Source organism: Arachis hypogaea, chromosome 20 (assembly GCF_003086295.3).
Source record: "Arachis hypogaea cultivar Tifrunner chromosome 20, arahy.Tifrunner.gnm2.J5K5, whole genome shotgun sequence".
Lineage (NCBI taxonomy): Eukaryota > Viridiplantae > Streptophyta > Magnoliopsida > Fabales > Fabaceae > Arachis > Arachis hypogaea.
In genome coordinates, this window is record NC_092055.1 from 755,333 (window position 1) to 773,682 (window position 18,350).

General features: G+C 31.9%; 3 protein-coding genes across 4 annotated transcripts; 2 read left to right on the forward strand and 1 right to left on the reverse strand.

Annotated features, from left to right (window-relative positions):
- The first annotated feature begins 1,863 nt into the window (after positions 1-1,863).
- Positions 1,864-6,510, forward strand: LOC112783127 (probable serine/threonine-protein kinase CST). 2 transcript variants are annotated; one of them, XM_025825908.3, is made up of 6 exons: positions 1,864-2,355; positions 2,948-3,309; positions 4,691-4,826; positions 4,924-5,066; positions 5,294-5,417; positions 5,823-6,510. In XM_025825908.3, the coding sequence occupies exons 1-6, from the start codon at positions 2,280-2,282 to the stop codon at positions 6,227-6,229; spliced, it is 1,248 nt and encodes a 415-aa protein (XP_025681693.1). In that variant the 5' UTR covers positions 1,864-2,279; the 3' UTR covers positions 6,230-6,510. The 2 variants fall into 2 exon arrangements, with proteins under 2 accessions (XP_025681693.1, XP_025681692.1); XM_025825907.3 differs by having other exon boundaries at positions 1,920-2,355; positions 4,921-5,066.
- Positions 6,511-8,968: 2,458 nt separating this feature from the next.
- LOC112783128 (dehydrodolichyl diphosphate synthase 6-like) lies at positions 8,969-10,612 on the forward strand. Its single transcript, XM_025825909.2, has 3 exons — positions 8,969-9,177; positions 9,754-10,139; positions 10,290-10,612. Exons 1-3 carry the CDS (start codon positions 8,969-8,971, stop codon positions 10,610-10,612), a joined length of 918 nt encoding a protein of 305 aa, XP_025681694.1.
- A 159-nt stretch (positions 10,613-10,771) lies between these two features.
- On the reverse strand, positions 10,772-16,761 carry LOC112783129 (phosphoinositide phosphatase SAC7-like). The gene is made up of 19 exons (XM_025825911.3): positions 16,416-16,761; positions 15,522-15,649; positions 15,337-15,428; positions 15,191-15,248; positions 14,875-14,931; positions 14,757-14,790; positions 14,587-14,667; positions 14,287-14,393; positions 13,795-13,881; positions 13,625-13,702; positions 13,434-13,504; positions 13,211-13,309; positions 13,020-13,119; positions 12,616-12,724; positions 12,424-12,496; positions 11,613-11,706; positions 11,427-11,519; positions 11,256-11,322; positions 10,772-11,157 (listed from the first exon to the last, which is right to left on the reverse strand). Exons 1-19 carry the CDS (start codon positions 16,645-16,647, stop codon positions 11,027-11,029), a joined length of 1,791 nt encoding a protein of 596 aa, XP_025681696.1. The 5' UTR covers positions 16,648-16,761; the 3' UTR covers positions 10,772-11,026.
- Positions 16,762-18,350: the final 1,589 nt, after the last annotated feature.

Here is an 18,350-nt window from a genome sequence, read left to right on the forward strand (position 1 = left end):
TAATGCATTGAGTTTAATTTAATCTGTCATATATTAAGATAATTTAATAGTATGAATTTTAATCATAAAAATAGGGTCTAGATTTATGAGGCATTTTTTTAGATAATGCTTGATGTGAAAATTCATATACAGTTGTTTTTATGTAAAGTTGAGTTGTTTTTATGTAAAGTTGATAGTCGAGAGCTGTTAAATAACAATCATTAAACAGTTTTTTACTATCAACTTTATATAAAGATAATTGTACGAGTAATGAGTATTTACCGTGGTTGATAAACTTTGGATATAATAGTGCTTTCTAATTTTAGTCAAGTCTTTCTTATTGATTGATGTTTTTTTTAGGAGACTGAAATTGTTGATTGTTAACAGAAATCACATTGAGTAGTCTATTTGTGATAAAGTGATTGTTATGATTAATAATAGGTTATAGGTGTAATTATCTTTTGGCAAAGTAAACTAATTACTTTTTTTTTTTCTTGTTATCAACTAAATTATATTACTTTTTTGTTTGTATTTAGGGCATAATATTTATTAAGGTGTCTCTTTCAACTTTAAAACTATATAATCTTATGTTAGTAATATGACTTTTCATGATTAACTTTAAACATTTGATAAATTATTCTCTAATCTCTATCATATGTCACACAAACGAATACTTGCCATTTTGCCGATTGCCATAAGAATTAAGGAGAAATTGCTATTTAATTAAATTTCACAGTAATTTCAAATTGATAATTGTTACATAATCATATATGACCACATATTATTATATATATTAAAAAAAATAAGCACTTGACTTTTTTTAATAACTTCCACATATAGTTAGACTCAATTTTTTGGTTATGGAAATCTCGTTTGTGTTTGTGTATGATTATAGATTCCTGAGGTGCTACACTAATGTGTGGGACAGTTTTTGTTCAGTTTCAGTGTGAAGAATTCGGACCATACGAGTTCTTTGTATGAAAAAGGTGATATTAAATCAGAGGGTTCGATTTGTATTTTTAAATTTTTTTATTTTTAAAAATAAAAATCGGAGGGTCCAATTTCAACATTAAAAATTTTTTTATTTTCTAAACCACAAATCGGACCGTCCCATTTGTGGTTGTTTAAAAAAATAAAACAATACAAGAAATTGGAGATACCAATTTATGTAATTCATAACAACGTAAAACACTTCTCTTCTCACATTATCATGTGATACACGTCTCTCTCACACGAAAAAGAATTTGCGTATAAGTTCGATACTAATTAGTACATCAAATTTAAAGAGATTAATCTCTTTACACTAGTATTGAAATTTGAAAATTGAAAATGAATTTGGTGACATAGTGTTAGGTTTTAGTCATGCTTGTATAGTTGTATTGTAATTTGTATCCTAGTTAGGAAGGAAGAAAACAACTTCCAAGGTGGGTTTGACTAGACACTCCTCACGCGGCCGTTGACTCCAAATACATACATCTTTATATTTTTTTATGTGCAAAAATAATATTTGTAACCATTTTTATCTCTAGCCAATGAGTAATAGCTCAAATGGCATAGTCTTCCCATACTCAATTAAAAGGTTACGAGTTCGAGTCTCCTATCTTTGATAAAAAAAAAAAAAAAACCATTTTTATCTCTAGGAAAAGGATTATACAATATTTTTTTTTCTATATAATTTCTTTCACTCTTTTTTATATTAACAAAATTAAAAATAGAACTCATTTTTATTTTGTTTATTCAAGAGTAAAACTTTTCACCTTGTTAATCATCTTTAAAGAAAAAATTTCAATTTTAATTGATATTTATTTAATATTTAATAAATATTAGTGAATAATTGCATAAAAAGTATTAACATCCAAATTAAGCTAAAAAAATAAATATAAAAGAAAAAGTGTCCAAAATAAAACTTTTATAAATGTTACCTCCTTAAAGAGTAAAGAGACAAGAGCATGCAACAGAATTTTGAGAATTGTAAAACAGATAAAAAGGGAAGTTGCTAAAAATATGTAGTTGTTATTATCATCAAAGAAACATCTTGGTATGTTCATTGATGGATGTGTAAGTAACAGAGAAAATCAAATCCAACCCCTCAGTCAAGAAAATACACATAATCAAAAAGACAAACACACTTCTTTCTCCATCTCTCTTTCTCTTTCTCTCTCTCTCTCTCTGGTGATTTGGTGAATAGTAATCTGCTCTTACTTTCTTCTTTTCCTTCATCAACATTTCTAACCAAACCAAACAGAAGAGGAAGAGAAAGAGAAAGAGAAAGAGAGAGTGAAAGAGAGAGAGAGCTTCACATGGGTCAATGCTTTGGCTCTCTCTCTTCTGCTCAAAACCCTTCATCCTCTACCCTCTCCAAGGCTCAGTATTCAGGTAAAGTTTCTCAATTTTCCTTCTTTTTTTTTCTTCCACTGAAAATTCACCCCAAAACAAATCATGGGTAGTTACTCTTTTCCTCTAATTCTCCTCAGAAAATGCAAAGTTCCAATTTTTGTTCCCCCTATGTTTTGTGTTAGATCATTCACTGTACATGAAAAACTACATACCAGGGTAAAATTGTACAATTTCTTTTTTTTTGTTTTTTTTTTTTGGGGGGGGGGCTAATTTTTCACAAGTATCTTTTGCACAATTGTTCCAAGGCTCTGACACGAAAAGTTCAATTAGGATTCAAAGTTGATCACTTGTTGGGGGGACTAGTGATCTCCAATGGTTGCATGGATACAACTTTGTTCACTTTTATTTTCTCATAATTATGTATAAATTAGAGGCATCATATTTGAGTATATTAGGAAATACCTCTTAAAAATGGAACTTTAAAGTGTTATCTCATTTATTTGTAGTATAATTTGGAGAATTATGATTGAAAGAAGCTCAATTTATGAGTGTATTCCTTTGATTATAGTAATCCGTTACTAAATCTAGTAAAAAGAGTTTACAATTGTATTTGTGTTCTTGTTCTTTGCAGGTTCAGCTAGCACTGACAGCAGGAATGTGGGGTTCTCGGCGACCACCGCTAGCAGCGCCGGGAAGAGCCAGTTCTCGGAGATTGCAAGCGGCAGCATCATCGATGACGGGACTAGTTCGCTTCCATCTTCAAGTGGCCAGATCCTGGAGAGGCCTAATTTGAAAGTGTTCAGTTTCGGGGACCTGAAATCGGCGACAAAGAGCTTCAAATCAGATACATTGCTCGGTGAAGGCGGGTTTGGCAGAGTGTATAAAGGGTGGTTGGATGAGAAGACACTCACACCAGCAAAGGCAGGGTCAGGGATGGTGGTTGCTATCAAGAAATTGAACTCTGAAAGCACTCAAGGGTTTCAAGAGTGGCAGGTTTGTTGAATTGAATTCCAAGACTTTAATTTTCTTAATCTTTCAATATTTGGTAATTGATGCTAGTATAGTTGTTATTGTTATTGTTATTATTAGTACTACAATTATTCTTTTTCTATATAGTGCCCTTAGGACATTGGTTAGGTTTCAAATTAAAGAAATTTTATGGTGCTTCTAATGCTTCTTAAAAATTTTGTTTTTTTTTTTTTCTTTCAATTAAAAGTTTCTATTTTGGAAACCTTTAATCAATGCCACTGAATAACAGAACCCTTGTTATTATTGTCTCACATGCTAAGTACTAGGGGTAGAGGTGGAAAGTAATTGTGGTGAAAAAGATTATAGAGCTCTTGTTTAGTTGTTGTCAACACCTGATCTCATGATTAACTTAAATGGTAAAAAAATAAAATGGAATCTAGGTAATTTAGGAGATTAATTTTTTATAATATGAAGTGTTTTATATTGTTAATGTATTATATCTTTTTTTTTTGGTATAACCTATAAAATATTCATAATGGTGTGCCTATAAAATTAAATCCTTATCCTTATACAAGGTGTAAATCATAAATGGTTTACTGCATAATATAACCCCTACATTCTATAATTATATATTTTTATTAAGATTATTATTATTATGAGGTTGAAGACTATGCTTTGAAAGAGAACTTGAAATTCTTGATTGAAAATAGTGGTGACCATGATTATGCAATGTAAAGGTGGAGAGGCACAGCTGTGGTTGATGCAGATGGTTCATTAAAAATGGATTCCTTATTCTACAAGTAAACTATATAAAAACATCACATTTATGGAATATGGTCATGGAATGTAGCAGGAAAATTCATTGTGGTCCCCACTTAAATGACCTGTCCTTCTTGCATCCATTGATGATCCAACAGGAAACTTTGGATATTAACAGTTTAAAATAAGTTGTCTTAGTTTCCACATATTTGAATACTTGACTACAAATTGATTTTCAAGATAAGCGTTTACTTTTTCATAAAAAGACAAAATTTGAGAAGTAGCTTTGCAAAATCCCTCTTGACTTTTCCTCAAAAAGGGGGAGCAAAAAATAAATAAAAAAGAATTAATCATGTTTTGTGCATGTTATATAAATATAGTAAAGTAATTAGTTGAGAGGCATTGAGGCACATGGGATATTTTCATTTTGCAAAGTAGTGTGGACTTTTATACACTTTATGAATGTGAAGAGAGCATAGTACAAAACACAGATTGCCATAGAAAGTTAAGTGATCATGTTTTCTTCTTATATTTGTGTATTGTAGAGATAATAATAATAATTTTGTTTGTCACAATTTTTGTGCAGAAGTTTCAACTTAGTGATCTGATTTTTGTTATGCTTCTTTGTTGATTTGGCAATATACAGTCAGAAGTAAACTTCTTAGGAAGGCTTTCTCACCCGAACCTGGTAAAGCTATTAGGGTACTGTTGGGACGACGACGAGCTTCTACTTGTGTATGAGTTCATGCCAAAGGGGAGCTTGGAGAATCATCTTTTCAGAAGTATGAACTGAAACTCTTTTCAAATGATGAAAAATAAAAACTATATTGGTTGTGGATTTGTACCTCATTTGCTTTCTTTTGTTTTGTTCCTAAGCAGGGAATCCTAACATAGAACCACTTTCATGGAACACCCGAATTAAGATAGCTATTGGCGCAGCAAGGGGTCTCGCTTTCTTGCACGCTTCCGAAAAACAAGTCATATACAGAGATTTCAAGGCTTCAAATATACTACTTGACGGGGTCAGCTATATTATGCTAGCTCATTCGTTTCTTAATCTCGTTCTTAGTGTATTTTCCTTTATTTAAAGAGAAAAAAAAAGCCTAAACAAATGTTTCTAGACCACAATCTTAACCATATTTCGAGATGTTTTGTCCACATAGTTCTGAAGTAATCAAAGTTGATGATCTTTACTAGCATACTAAATTCTACAGATCAATATGACAACTTATTGTTCTGTCTCCTGCAGAATTACAACGCGAAAATATCGGATTTCGGCTTGGCTAAATTGGGCCCTGCTGTGGGAGCATCACATGTAACTACCAGAGTCATGGGCACATATGGCTATGCTGCTCCGGAGTACATTGCAACAGGTAATTATATGTATATATAGTTTACAATTCACTCATCTTTTGACTTATGCTGCATGAACTTGAATATAAATGCTATGCTAAGAACGAACGAAACAGGCAGCTCCGGTGCTTAAGGCTCTCGTCCCCCGAGAGACTGATTTTAGGATCCGAACCTGTGATCGATAGGTCAATATGATAGCCTTGTTATTATGTCAACTCTTACTTTCATGAAGTCTAAATGCTTGGTCATGTTTACACTGAACTAATCTAAATGCATATAAAATTTATGCAAAACTTAGAGAAGTGATCTCATTCTTTGTTTATGTTTTTGCAAAAAAAGGTTGACATGAACACACTATTGTTTGAGACTCAAGCAACAACTAACATGGCTGCATGCAATGCAAAATTGTAATCATTATTTAACAGGTCACTTGTATGTGAAGAGTGATGTCTACGGCTTCGGCGTAGTTCTACTTGAAATGATGTCAGGCTTGCGCGCGCTCGATACAAAGCGGCCGACAGGGCAACAGAATCTGGTTGAATGGGTTAAGCCTAATCTCTCCAACAAGAGAAAGTTGAAAACCATAATGGATGCTAGGATTGATGGCCAATATTCACAAAAGGCGGCGCAGCAGGCGGCACAACTCACTCTGAAATGCTTGGAACCGGACCCCAAAAACCGACCGTCGATGAAAGAAGTTGTGGAGGCATTGGAAGCCATAGAATCAATGCAAGATAAATCCAAGGAGTCCAAGAATAGAGGTTCTCATTCTTCTGCTGCCTCTAAGAGTCACCATCATTCAAGGCAAAGAGTTTCAAAAGCAAAAGTATGAGGGAAAAAAATTGTGAAACATTTGGCTAAATGATCTTGTTGAATAGTAATATATGATCCAATCAATATGAATTTTTAATTTTTAATTTTATTTTAATTTATTTGTTTCCTTTGACCTGGTTGGAGGGTGAGATTATTAACAACCCTGTTACAACTTACAACTGTATGATTGTTTTTCTTTTTTTACTTTTTGTTGAAATATTAACATTTTTGCAAAGTGGGAAAAAAAAATTCGTTTACTTGTAAAGTGTGGATTATTCTAAAAGACCTGATATTCTTTAATCTTTTTCTCACTATCACTCTATATTTTTTTTTTTTTTCATTCTTATTTAAGACTCACTATATATACTTAGTATCCTTATCCTATTTATTTATGAAGAGAGTTATGTTATTCGTACCTATAAAAGTTAATTTATTAGAGAGACAAAATAATCAATTTAAATAATTTAAATTTATTTATTTAGCATTTATTTATTATTGAGTGCATTAAATAAAACCAAAAGTAATCAGTTTTAGTAGTTTTTTGTTAATATTTTTTGTTATCAAATACTTTCGATTTTTTTTTTTACCGAAAATATGGAGACCCGCAATCTCTTAATTGAGTATGGGGAGATTATGCCATTTGAGCTATTGCTTCTTGGCTATCAAATATTTTCGATTACTAATATACAACCTTCTCTTTTCATCAACTCACTTTATTTGCTAATATTTAGGTAGAAAAATATGTTTAATTATACTCATGTAAAGAACTATGAAGCACGGACACTTCGCTGAGTTATCGTGTCCGCGTGTCGGACACATTTCAGACACGACACTCGTCCGACACGCGTGTCTGCTGTGTCCAACCGTGTCTTAATAAAAAATAAAAAAAATTTCTCCAGACACGCCTGGACACACCTAAATACCATCACGTGTCCGCGTGTCCAGTCTTATTCTTAATATATAATCTTAAAATAAATTTAGATATAGTATATATTATTATTTATTAAAAAAAATATTTTAAATACTTGATATGATTAAAATAAGACATTAAAAATAATTAACAATTTTAATTTATATTTTAATATCAATAAAATATCAAAATATCATTACAATTTATCTAAAAAATACTTTATATTTTATATATATGCGTGTCCCCGTGTCATGTAGGATTTTAAAATTCGCGTGTCGCCCGTGTAGTGTCCCGTGTCCGTGTCAGTGTCCGTGCATCATAGATAAAGAATAACACACTTTAAAAAAATGTATAAATTAACCTGACTTAAATAAGTGGAGTAATCAAGTTATTTATCCGTTTAAACAAGTATCGAGATATTCGAATCAAATTGTATCTTGTGGGTAAATATAAAAAAATACAAATTTGGATATATATATATATATATATATATACTCTACTTAACAAAAGTAAGATGAGTAAACAAATATTATTGTGAAAGTCCATGCCATCTTCACCACCATTGAATCAGGGATTATTCCGGGGATCATTCATTTTTTGCTACATATACTCATGAATTATGCACATTATTATCATGTACTTATTACATGTTTAATTATCAGTTGTCTTTAACTATATACTTAAAATTATCATTAACTAATCCAATTTTCATAATGACTTTACTGTACAGCTAACTTTTTTCTCATTAAGCAGAGTCAAGTATATATACCTTATTAAAAAATATAGTCAATTATATATATAGGTTAACTTTAATATATTATTTATAGTTTGTAACACAATACAACTAATGTTAACATATTATTTATATATGGTTTAATTAATCATAGTTTCACTGAGGAAAAAACTTGATCATAGAAGTTATTTGATAATAATAATAATAATAACAGAAAAATACAATGCCTCACACTATTTTCATGTTTCATATTAATCAGTTGCTCACTTGAAAAGGATAGAAATAAAGTAATTCTATGCGGATAGGGAAAATGCTTTTACCTAAATCTAAGCCATAATCTTGCCACCTTAGACGGGTTAATAGTCAAATTAGTCCGATAAGACATTCTTTAAATTCATCCCCGAAAGATTTTTTCAATCAAATTGCTCCTTCAAAGATTGCGAATTAATCATATTTGTCCTCCAGTCACTCCATTAACAATTTTCTTCAAAGATTGATGTTGTAAAACGTTAATTGATAACATATATAATATCTGATATGTCTAATTCGATATTGATTAAATATGTTTATGAAAATTTATTAATTTAGTCATTTTTTCCAATTACAAAAATCCTATTCCTAATATGATCTAGTGACTAAATTGATAGATTTTCATAAACATATTTAGTCAACGTCTAATTGAACATGTTCTGTGTCATGTATGCTATCAGTTAACATTTCACATCATCAATCGTTGACAAAAATTGTGAGTGGAGTAACTAAAGAATAGATATGATTAATTCGTAATCTTTGAAGGACCAATTTAATTGAAAAAATCTTTTAGGGACAAATTTGAAGAATGCCTTATCTTTCATGGATTAATTTGACTATTAACCCCACCTTAGACGCTTCAAAAAAATAAAATAAAATTACGTAAAATATTTTACACTGTCAATGAATAAAAATTAATTCTATAAATATAACATCTCTGAACAAGACATATATATGTTTATATTATTTTATTCCTTTTTTAATCTGTCTCCACCAAAGTTTTCTATTTATTTTTGAATCTTCCATCATTCTATATTATTGTCAAGGTCTTTCTCTCTTTGTTTGAAGGTATAATAATAACAATAATGCAGATAAGTAATGGTTACACAGTGCACTTGTTAGAAGGGTTATATTGTTATCTAAGAAGACTTCTCTTTAAAGTGTTATGTGTTGGGACAGTGCCAAATCACATTGCATTCATAATGGATGGTAATAGAAGGTTTGCAAAGAAGAACAATTTGGCTGAAGGTGAAGGCCACAAAGCTGGATTTTCAGCTCTCTTATCCATCCTCAGGTATCAACATAATACTACAACTTTTTTATTTTATCCAAATATAAAAAATTCTTGTATTTTCTGTATTTTCAAAAGATATGTCACCTAACAAAAAGTTGGCGAAATGTTTTTCACAGTCGTATAATCACATCTGTCCTTTTGGATGATAATTCTCGATAGTTGTTTTTGCTGATATGATATTACATGAAGATGCCTCAAAATTAAATTCTAAAAAAAAAAATTCATAAACTTCTTGTTATACATATGTATTATAGTTCTAAAAATTTCAACCAAGTTATACAAATGTATTATAATTCTAGCTCAAAGTTTCTAAAAATTTCAACCAAGTTGTTAAGTTTTAAACATTTTAAACAAGTGCATGTACTATAATTGATAATTTTTTTTTCTCTCTGAAGAGTTTTGTATAATATAAATACTTAATTAGAGGTGTTTATAATATAAAAAATTGATTATTATTATTATTATTATAAACTTTTAATTTATAAGAATCTAATTGAAAATTGAATACAGTTAAAAAACTTTAGTCCTATGTTTGTTAGGACTAGTAAAATTTTCTGAATCCGTCGCTGGCGATAGGTACTGTTATGAACTGGGAGTGAAGTATGTAACTGTATATGCATTCAGCATTGACAACTTCAGAAGGAAGCCAAAAGATGTTCAAATTTTAATGGAACTTATGAGGCAGAAGATTGAAGAGTTGCTTCAACAAGAAAGCATCATCAATGAGTATGGTGTGAGGTTGCATTTCATTGGAAACATTTCAATGCTTAGTGAGCCTGTCAGGGTTGCTGTGGACAAGGCAATGCGAGTCACTGCCCACAACAACCACAGAGTTCTTCTCATCTGCGTCGCGTATACTTCGCGCGACGAGATGGTGCATGCCGTCTACCAATCTTGCAAGCAAAAATGGAGCCATCTAAATGGTGAAGAGCCATCAAAAGCAGTTAAGAATGGTGGTATAGGTATTAATTCAGCTCAACTCGACTCGTTTTCAGCCTGTAGGCTTTTAATAATTAAAAATATTCATAGTTTTTATATAATTTTTTACATCTGTCAACATTATTACTTTATTTTTTTGTCCTAATTGTTGTATGCTGTTTGATTTTTGACAGAGAAAGTGAAAGGGATTGAGGACAAAGTTGAGAAACATAGTGTTCCTCCTCCCTCTTCTTGTTCTCTAATAGAATTGGTGGATTTTGAGAGGAATATGTACATGGCAGTGGCACCAGACCCTGACATTTTGATCCGAACTTCCGGTGAGGCGCGGCTGAGCAACTTTCTTCTGTGGCAGGCTGGTACCTGCCCTCTGTATGCACCATCTTCACTTTGGCCTGAGATAGGTTTGAGGCACTTGGTCTTGGCAGTGTTGAACTTCCAAAAGTACCATCATTACTTGGAGAACAAGAAAGAGAAGAAGAAGCACAAGAACTTTTAATTGAACTATGGAAAATGTCTACTTTAATTTGGTAACAATAATAACAATAATATAGCCGAATTTCGAGACAGTTCAGTATAATTTACTCTTGTTTTCTTGACTCAAATCAAAAAGTATAATGATGTTATTTATATATGTATATATTGTATGAATCTTAAGCATACAAAAATGAACTGAATACATGAATCTCCAAGAACATAAACAAAATCTGCATATACAAATTAGGAGGAGGACAGTGGCATCAAAAACTGCCAACAAAAGGCACCAATTATGAATTTGTGGCAGCTATATATAATAGTAATAATGGCTACAAAAAGTTAGTATAGAAAAGAAGAATAAAATGTAATATGAGCATCATGCTAGGGAACCTTATGCAAACATATTGAATTCTTTTAAAAAAAAATTGATCATCATCTAAGACCGCGGCTTGTGTAGGCGTGGCCTGTTGCAGAAAACTCGGCCGTTCGCCCTCACGAACGCTGCTATACCAATACTAATTCCTGCCCACATCAGCGAAAGGAAGAAGTGCCGAAAATCGTATCGAACTGCAAGCAAGAACAGTGGACAGAAGCTATCATATCACTCAAAAAGCATGATTTAAGTATGAAGGACTTATGTAATGTAAAATTGATGAAAAACTCACCTTGTCTCAAGGACATGGTAGCGAAAAAGAATCCGGTCAAAACCAGGCCTAGAGCCAGAGGAAAAGACTGCAGAGACAATAGAAAAAAAAAATGATGTTAATATTGATTTGTTATAAGATGAAGTTAATTATGTTCTTCAATCTGGAATTCATCTAAATTGAAACACTCACAGCAATAGATTCAATGCTTCCATTCTGAGAAGTTGGAGTCATATCTCTACCAACAGAGATTATGTAATGTCCTTGCATGAGATCAATTGCATCCTTCACCAACAACACAATTTAATTAAGCATGGTAATTAGTGTCACTAATAAACCAATTATTCATCTATATTAAGCATAATTAGTGTCACAAACCTGCTTTGTTCCATCAGCGAAATTATTCAAATAATAACGCATAAGAGCATTCCAACCATCAGTTAGTATGCCTTGAACAGTGCGGTGTCCAAATCTGAATCCAACAAAACCTCAAACTGTTAATGAAAAAATCAAATCAAATCATGAATATATTTTCAATATAGACTAATCTTCTATATGGTTGCATAATTTTACATGCTCTTTACAACATGATCTTTACAACCTCAAATTTGTACTTGTTTGGGCGCCATTATCTTGATAAAAAAAAAGATTTTTTTTTTATTTTTAGCGTGTTTGGCAAATTTCTAGTAGTAAAAGTAAAAGCACTAGAAAAATAAAAAAAAAAAACATCTTTTTTGAGAAGCTGTAATTTACATCTTTTAAAAGATCTTTTTTCCTTAAAAAAAGATATTTTTCATGTAATAAATAAACAAAAAATACTTTTATATTGTTATACCCAAACATAATTGATAGATAAAAAGATCTTTTTGCATGAGATATCCAAACATAAAATTACTTTTACTTTTTCGTAAGATTTTTTAAAAAAAGATAACTCGAAAAAGACCTTTTCTTAAAAACTCACACAAACAAGCCCAAAAAAAAGCAGTCGGGTGCACAAGCATCTTATTTTAGCCGTACTCAAATAAGGTAATGTAGACAGTCTAACCTAATAATTAGGTCAACAACTTAAACACTTGACCTTGATGTTATACAGAAACAACTCAACCGTTGCTCCAAAACTTCGCTCTTTACATGATATTAAAAAATAAAATAAAATAATCTTAGAAAAATTCCATGAGAAATTGAATACCTGGTAAAATCTCCTTTCAGAGCAGGAGTGCCTGAATATTGAATACTAATGTCATCACCATGATCTGCCCACACTGAACATAGAAAAAAAAAACATAAAAATCAAACAAGAATAGAATCAAAGTTTGAAAGTTTTTTACATGAATGAAAATGAACATAAATTATTAAATGCATAATATATAGTTATACTTACAGATCTTAAATTTATCATCCAGATTTGGATGTGAACTAATTGTTTCTTCAGCTCCAAAGACACCAAGTCTTCTAAGCTGGTATTCCAGCATATTCCGTCCAATCATGCTCTGCCACGTCATTTTAATTCCGTCAAGCAAAAGTACTGTCTGTTTGGTTTATGTTTTTATTTTCTAAAACCATATTTTTCGACCAAACTTAGGTGCAGTCACTTCACGTGAAGTTGATAACTGAGAACTGTTAGATGAAAATTTAGTCAAATCAGTCAAATCATCTAACCTCACTCAGCCATCAACTTCACGTGAAATCGACTGCACCTGAGTTTTCACCTTTTCGTTTTCACTTTTTCTTTTCCGAAATTCTAAAAATAGAAAACACTGAAAATGAAAACAGAAACTAGCCGACCTGAGTGACATTTGTACGGTCTAAACAATCAACACAGTTGGTCCTAACAACTCCAAGTTGCTCCTTCATTTTCTCTCCCTTTTCATTCAACAGAAGATATCTACAATTCCATAACAAAGCAATGCAAAGCAAGTTTGAATCAAATTGCTAAAAGCCTTATCAGAATAACTTATCCAATAAAATTTTCGCACCCGTTTCTCTCAAGAAAATCTGAAATTTGATCATAGAGGATTGAGAGACGATCAAAATGAATGTGACCACATGTGCCATGGAAATCAAAGTGTATATATCTGTAAAACAAAAAGAAAAAAAAAATAAAAAGAAAAGAAAGAACATGTGCATAGATGTCAAATAGAAAGAAACCAAAAGAATGTATAAAGCCAAATCTAGAAGTTAATTGAAAGAGACTTCTACCTTACATCATCACCTGCCACCTGCTGCGCCGTGGTCGAAAATTTTTCATATAACCTCCCCTCTCCTCCATGCTGATAAGATTGGGAGCGAAAAAAGTTCGAATTATAGTTGAAAATAAACCACAATGTTAGTACTTAGTAACATTAGATATAATATTTGGAGTTAATTCAGAAGAAGAATTTTTTTTTCACCGTGTTGACAAGATCAATAGCTACCACACTCCCATATTTTTTTCTCAAATCTAAGAAATGACGCTCCATGACTCGAGGCTGCAGCGAAACATTAGTCAATTAGCATAGCAGAGAAGCTTGGAGATCAAGAAACACAAACAAAATGAAACAACAAGTCAAGAACCACTTACAGCTTCATCAGGTTTCAATATCTCAAACTTTGGCTTGTATGTTAAGTCAACAATTTGCTCCCATTGGAATGGCATCGATCCGCGAATCTGCAAGAGATCAAACAAAACCTTTCATCAAACAATTTGCTCCCACTAGAATTTTTAAAGGTTTCAAAACTCCTTTTTTGGTTTCGTGATGAAACCATGGCGTGGACAATTGAGGTTGAGGAGTCCCTCTCTTGTTGCATCGGGGAATTGGTTAGAAGGTTGAGGAGTCCCTTCGAATCAATTTCCAAACTATGGCGTTGACAAGTTAAGTTGATGAGTCCCTTTCTTGTTGTGACAAGAAATTGGGTCTTTGTATTCAATTTCAACTTATCCTTTTATTATTTCAATTACAATTTATCTTTTCTATTCAATTTCAATTTTTGTCTTGTTTATCCTTTTATTTCTTTATCACCTTGTTTCGACCAAATCACTTAAGACAAGATTCGACTAGAAAGCATTAATTACCTGAACAAATGATGCTGTATAGCCATTGAACTGCATAATTTGCTCTGATTCCACAAAATTAGCACAATAACCATCAGCATCAGCCCCTCTTCTCCACATCCGAGTTCCTTATTCGCCAAGCAACAAAATAAGATGTTATTAACAACCAAAAAGTACACAAAAAGTACACAAAAAGTTGAGTCATTTTATAACTACTCGTTCGATTTCTAAGATGCAGACGCGTCTTATGACATTACTAGTAATAAGTACATAGTCGATATGTAAAAGAATAGAAAGGAATTTTGAAGAGCTTTAGATTACCATTTCTTCTTGTGCATCTCCTAGCAATCAAAGTGATGTCAATGATATCTTTCCCAATTGCTGCTTGAAAATGGTGAAAGCCTAATGATTTGTTAAGGATAATTCTAAGAAGGCGAAAGTGAAGCGATATGATCAAACTAAACAACATATGAATGTCTTAGAAAGGATACTGCCTTGAACTACAGGAAGTAGGAATGGATCAAGCTGCATTCAAATAAAATAAAATTGAAGTGAGAAAATGTAGACAAGAAGAAGTTAACAGATGACAGCAATTTGTTACAAACACACCTTGTGATCAATCAGCATTTCCAACATATAATTGTTCCAGAGATATCGAGGCTCTGCCTGCAGCGAAACCAAAAGGAATTATAAATTGAATTGATCTAAAGTAGGCATTGTTTGCATAGTAAAAACTCGGGTGAAGTCGACTTCAGGTGAAGTTGATATCTGAGAGCCGTTAGATGAAAATTCAGTCAAATCAGTCAAATCATTTAACGGCTCTCAGGTATCAACTTCACGTGAAGTGGACTGCACTTGAGTTTTCACCTTGTTTGCATAGACATAAATTTTTTTACAAAGTTAAGATGCTTAGAGAAATTATTACCTGTCTCCAAAGAGGAAGCAATTTAGACTCATCACCCAATTCATTCAGTCGTTGGACACTGCATAATTTTATGTAAAATTCATATCAATAAGAATTGGATGATGATTTCTGAAAAATCTAAAAAAATTAAACGAAAAAAGAATCACCTCAAAGTTAAATTAGTGTCATATGAGAAGAATAGGCCATATGTCTTCTCAGCAACAGTTATTAACCTAGAAAATTCCATCTCTGTTTTCTTCTGCAAAAAGAATATCATACATCAAAATTGATAGTGAATTTTCATTGGAAAACAAATAGAAGCAAATGGAGTTAAAGGAAGTTAGTTAGTTACTTGCTCAGCAGGGGTATTGTTAAGAGTTTGATCACATGCAAAAACCTTCATTGATGATATCTTGTAAATTGGATGCCCCATGTGTGTTCCAACACATTCACGCCCAGTTATTACCAGCAAATATGATCCTATAAACCATTACATACTCACTTTAATTTCAAGTACTACTATAGTTAGGATAATGTTTAAATCGGTCGCGAAATCGTAGTTACATGGAAAGCAATACGTTCTGATATGGAACGGGTAGGTGATATGTCATATGTAAAATATTTTATGTGAAAAATATACATATGACTAGGGTGTAAGTTACCAAATCGGACCGAAAATTACTGCAAAACTAAACCGAAAATTATAACAACCGATTTGAAAACCGAAAAAATCGGTTTTTTTTTTTTTTACAAAATCGATCGGTTCGATTCGGTTTTCGGTTGGCTTGATAGAAACCAAACTGAACCGAACCGAACCGAAGATATGCATACATTTCAATGTTTTAACCATTTTAACCTTTAACCTAACCACAAAAATCCTCAACCCCTAACCATTTCAATGTTTTACTCTTATTATTTCAGTTTATTGACTATTTTAAACATCTAATTATTGTGATTCATATTCTTCTCATTAGAAATTAAAAACCAAAAAAATCGACCAAACCAAACCGCTGTTGGTTCGGTTCGGTTCGATTCAGTTATTATAAAAGCAGCAAACCGAACGGTTGTGTGTCTGTAAGAACCGAACATATCGGTTTGGTTGGTTTTTAGTCCAAAACCGAACCAAACCGAACCGATAACACCCCTACATATGACCTTTTGATACGCGGCGTATATGTTGAAATATGAAATACACATTGAAAATGAGTTAAACAGCGCGTGTATTTATATTGAAAATAGTAGTTACCAGCCAAGATCTTTAGCATGCCAATGACACCAAAAATGGTCATGATCTTAGGAACTCGAAGGGTGCTGCATTCAGGGATGCCATCAATGAGCTTCATGGTTCCATCTTTTCTACTAATTGAGAGTGGAGATCGAGAAGATGATCCTTCAATTGGTTCAATCACATACTGGTTCGGAAATTCCCATAGCCGCATCTTTGTGTGCAGCTTCTGCCCCGAATCTCCTTTCTCCATTCTTTCCCTGTTCAATCTAAAGATAATAGCCAATCTAAAGATAATAGCCGAAAATCGTCAGATAATTTGATGGTAGAAACTTACGTATAGTTATTTTTACGTGAAGATGATAGTTAAAAATTGTTAGATTCCAATTTAATCAAGGTGAAAACTCAGGTGAAGTCGACTTTATGTGAAGTTGATATCTGAGAGCCTTTAGATGAAAATTTAGTCAAATCAGTCAAATCATCTAACGGCTCTCAGGTATCAACTTCACGTGAAGTCGACTACACCTGAATTTCCACCTTTAATCAAACATATCAAATCATTTAACAGTTCTTAGTTATTTTTACGTGAAAATAAATACACGTGAGTCTCCACCAGTAATTGTCTAAACTGTTTAACATAATATAATCAAGGTTAAAATTATTATCTTTACGTGAAGATATTTTCACGTGAATAATTATTTAAATTGCAAACAATGAAATGACGTTGTTTGCAATTTAAAACAATGTGAAAAAAGAAATGGTTAACATGAGAGCTATGAAATTTTGAATGCATAGAAAAGAGAAATATTTACCTTTGTTGAAGGAGGATTAATGAATAATAAGAACACTAATTGTGATAACCAAAGAGATCTTAAAACTTTGAATTAGCAATGAAAGCAAGAAGGGGACACCACTAATATGCGCTTCATTATTTTTTTTTTTTTAAATTTTGTTTTGTTTGGAAGCAAATGTGTGTTGAAGAGTATGAGATTGTATTAGTGATGATATCAAAATAAGATTGAAACCTTTTTTGAGGCTAAAACAGTGGGTAATGCATGTGAATTAAGGACACGTAAAATGCAATTATGGGTTTGTGAGAGCTACTTGCCTACTACAATGGAGAACCTTGTGACGTAGTCAATTTTAAAATTAACGTTTAGGACACTTTTTTTTTTTGTTTAAAATAATTATTTGACTAAGTAATAATAATAATACACTACAAACGAATATATAAATATATGAACTAAGTAATAATAATAATTATTTGATTAACATTTAGGAGACTCTTTTTTTTTTTACTTTATTTGCAGGTGGAAACTCAGGTGCAATCGACTTTACGTGAAGTTGATACCTGAGAGCCGTTAGATGATTTGACTGATTTGACTAAATTTTCATCTAACGGCTCTCAAGTATCAACTTCACGTGAAGTCGACTTCACCTGAGTTTTCACCTTATTTGCATTGGTTCAAAACCGCCATCATTTGCCATTCAAGTATTTTGAGCAATAATACCAAAATCAATTATTGAGATTTATATAAATATATGTTTGGCAATTAATGGACAAATAAGAATTGGGTCTAGATCTTGAAAGTACACTTGATTGCAATGATTAATTAATCATTATAAGATTAGACCCACCATTTTTCATCAACTTCTGTAGGAAGCAAATTCAAATCAAAATTGATATTAATCTTATCATCACCATCATCATCAACACCATGATCTTTATTAAGGTCCTTCTTAATAACAATGGAATCCAATTTATTTGTCTTCAGCTTCTGCTTCTTTTCAGGAAGAGACTCCATCAAATCATCAATTTCTTCGTTTATTATGAAAAGAGATTCTTGTGTTGCATGGTGAGCAAGTAGATCCAAACCTTCAAGTAGTTCTTCAGTGGGAACAATTGAGTCTTCAAGTAGATTAATTAATCACATAATTAAGCAAACATGCATAACA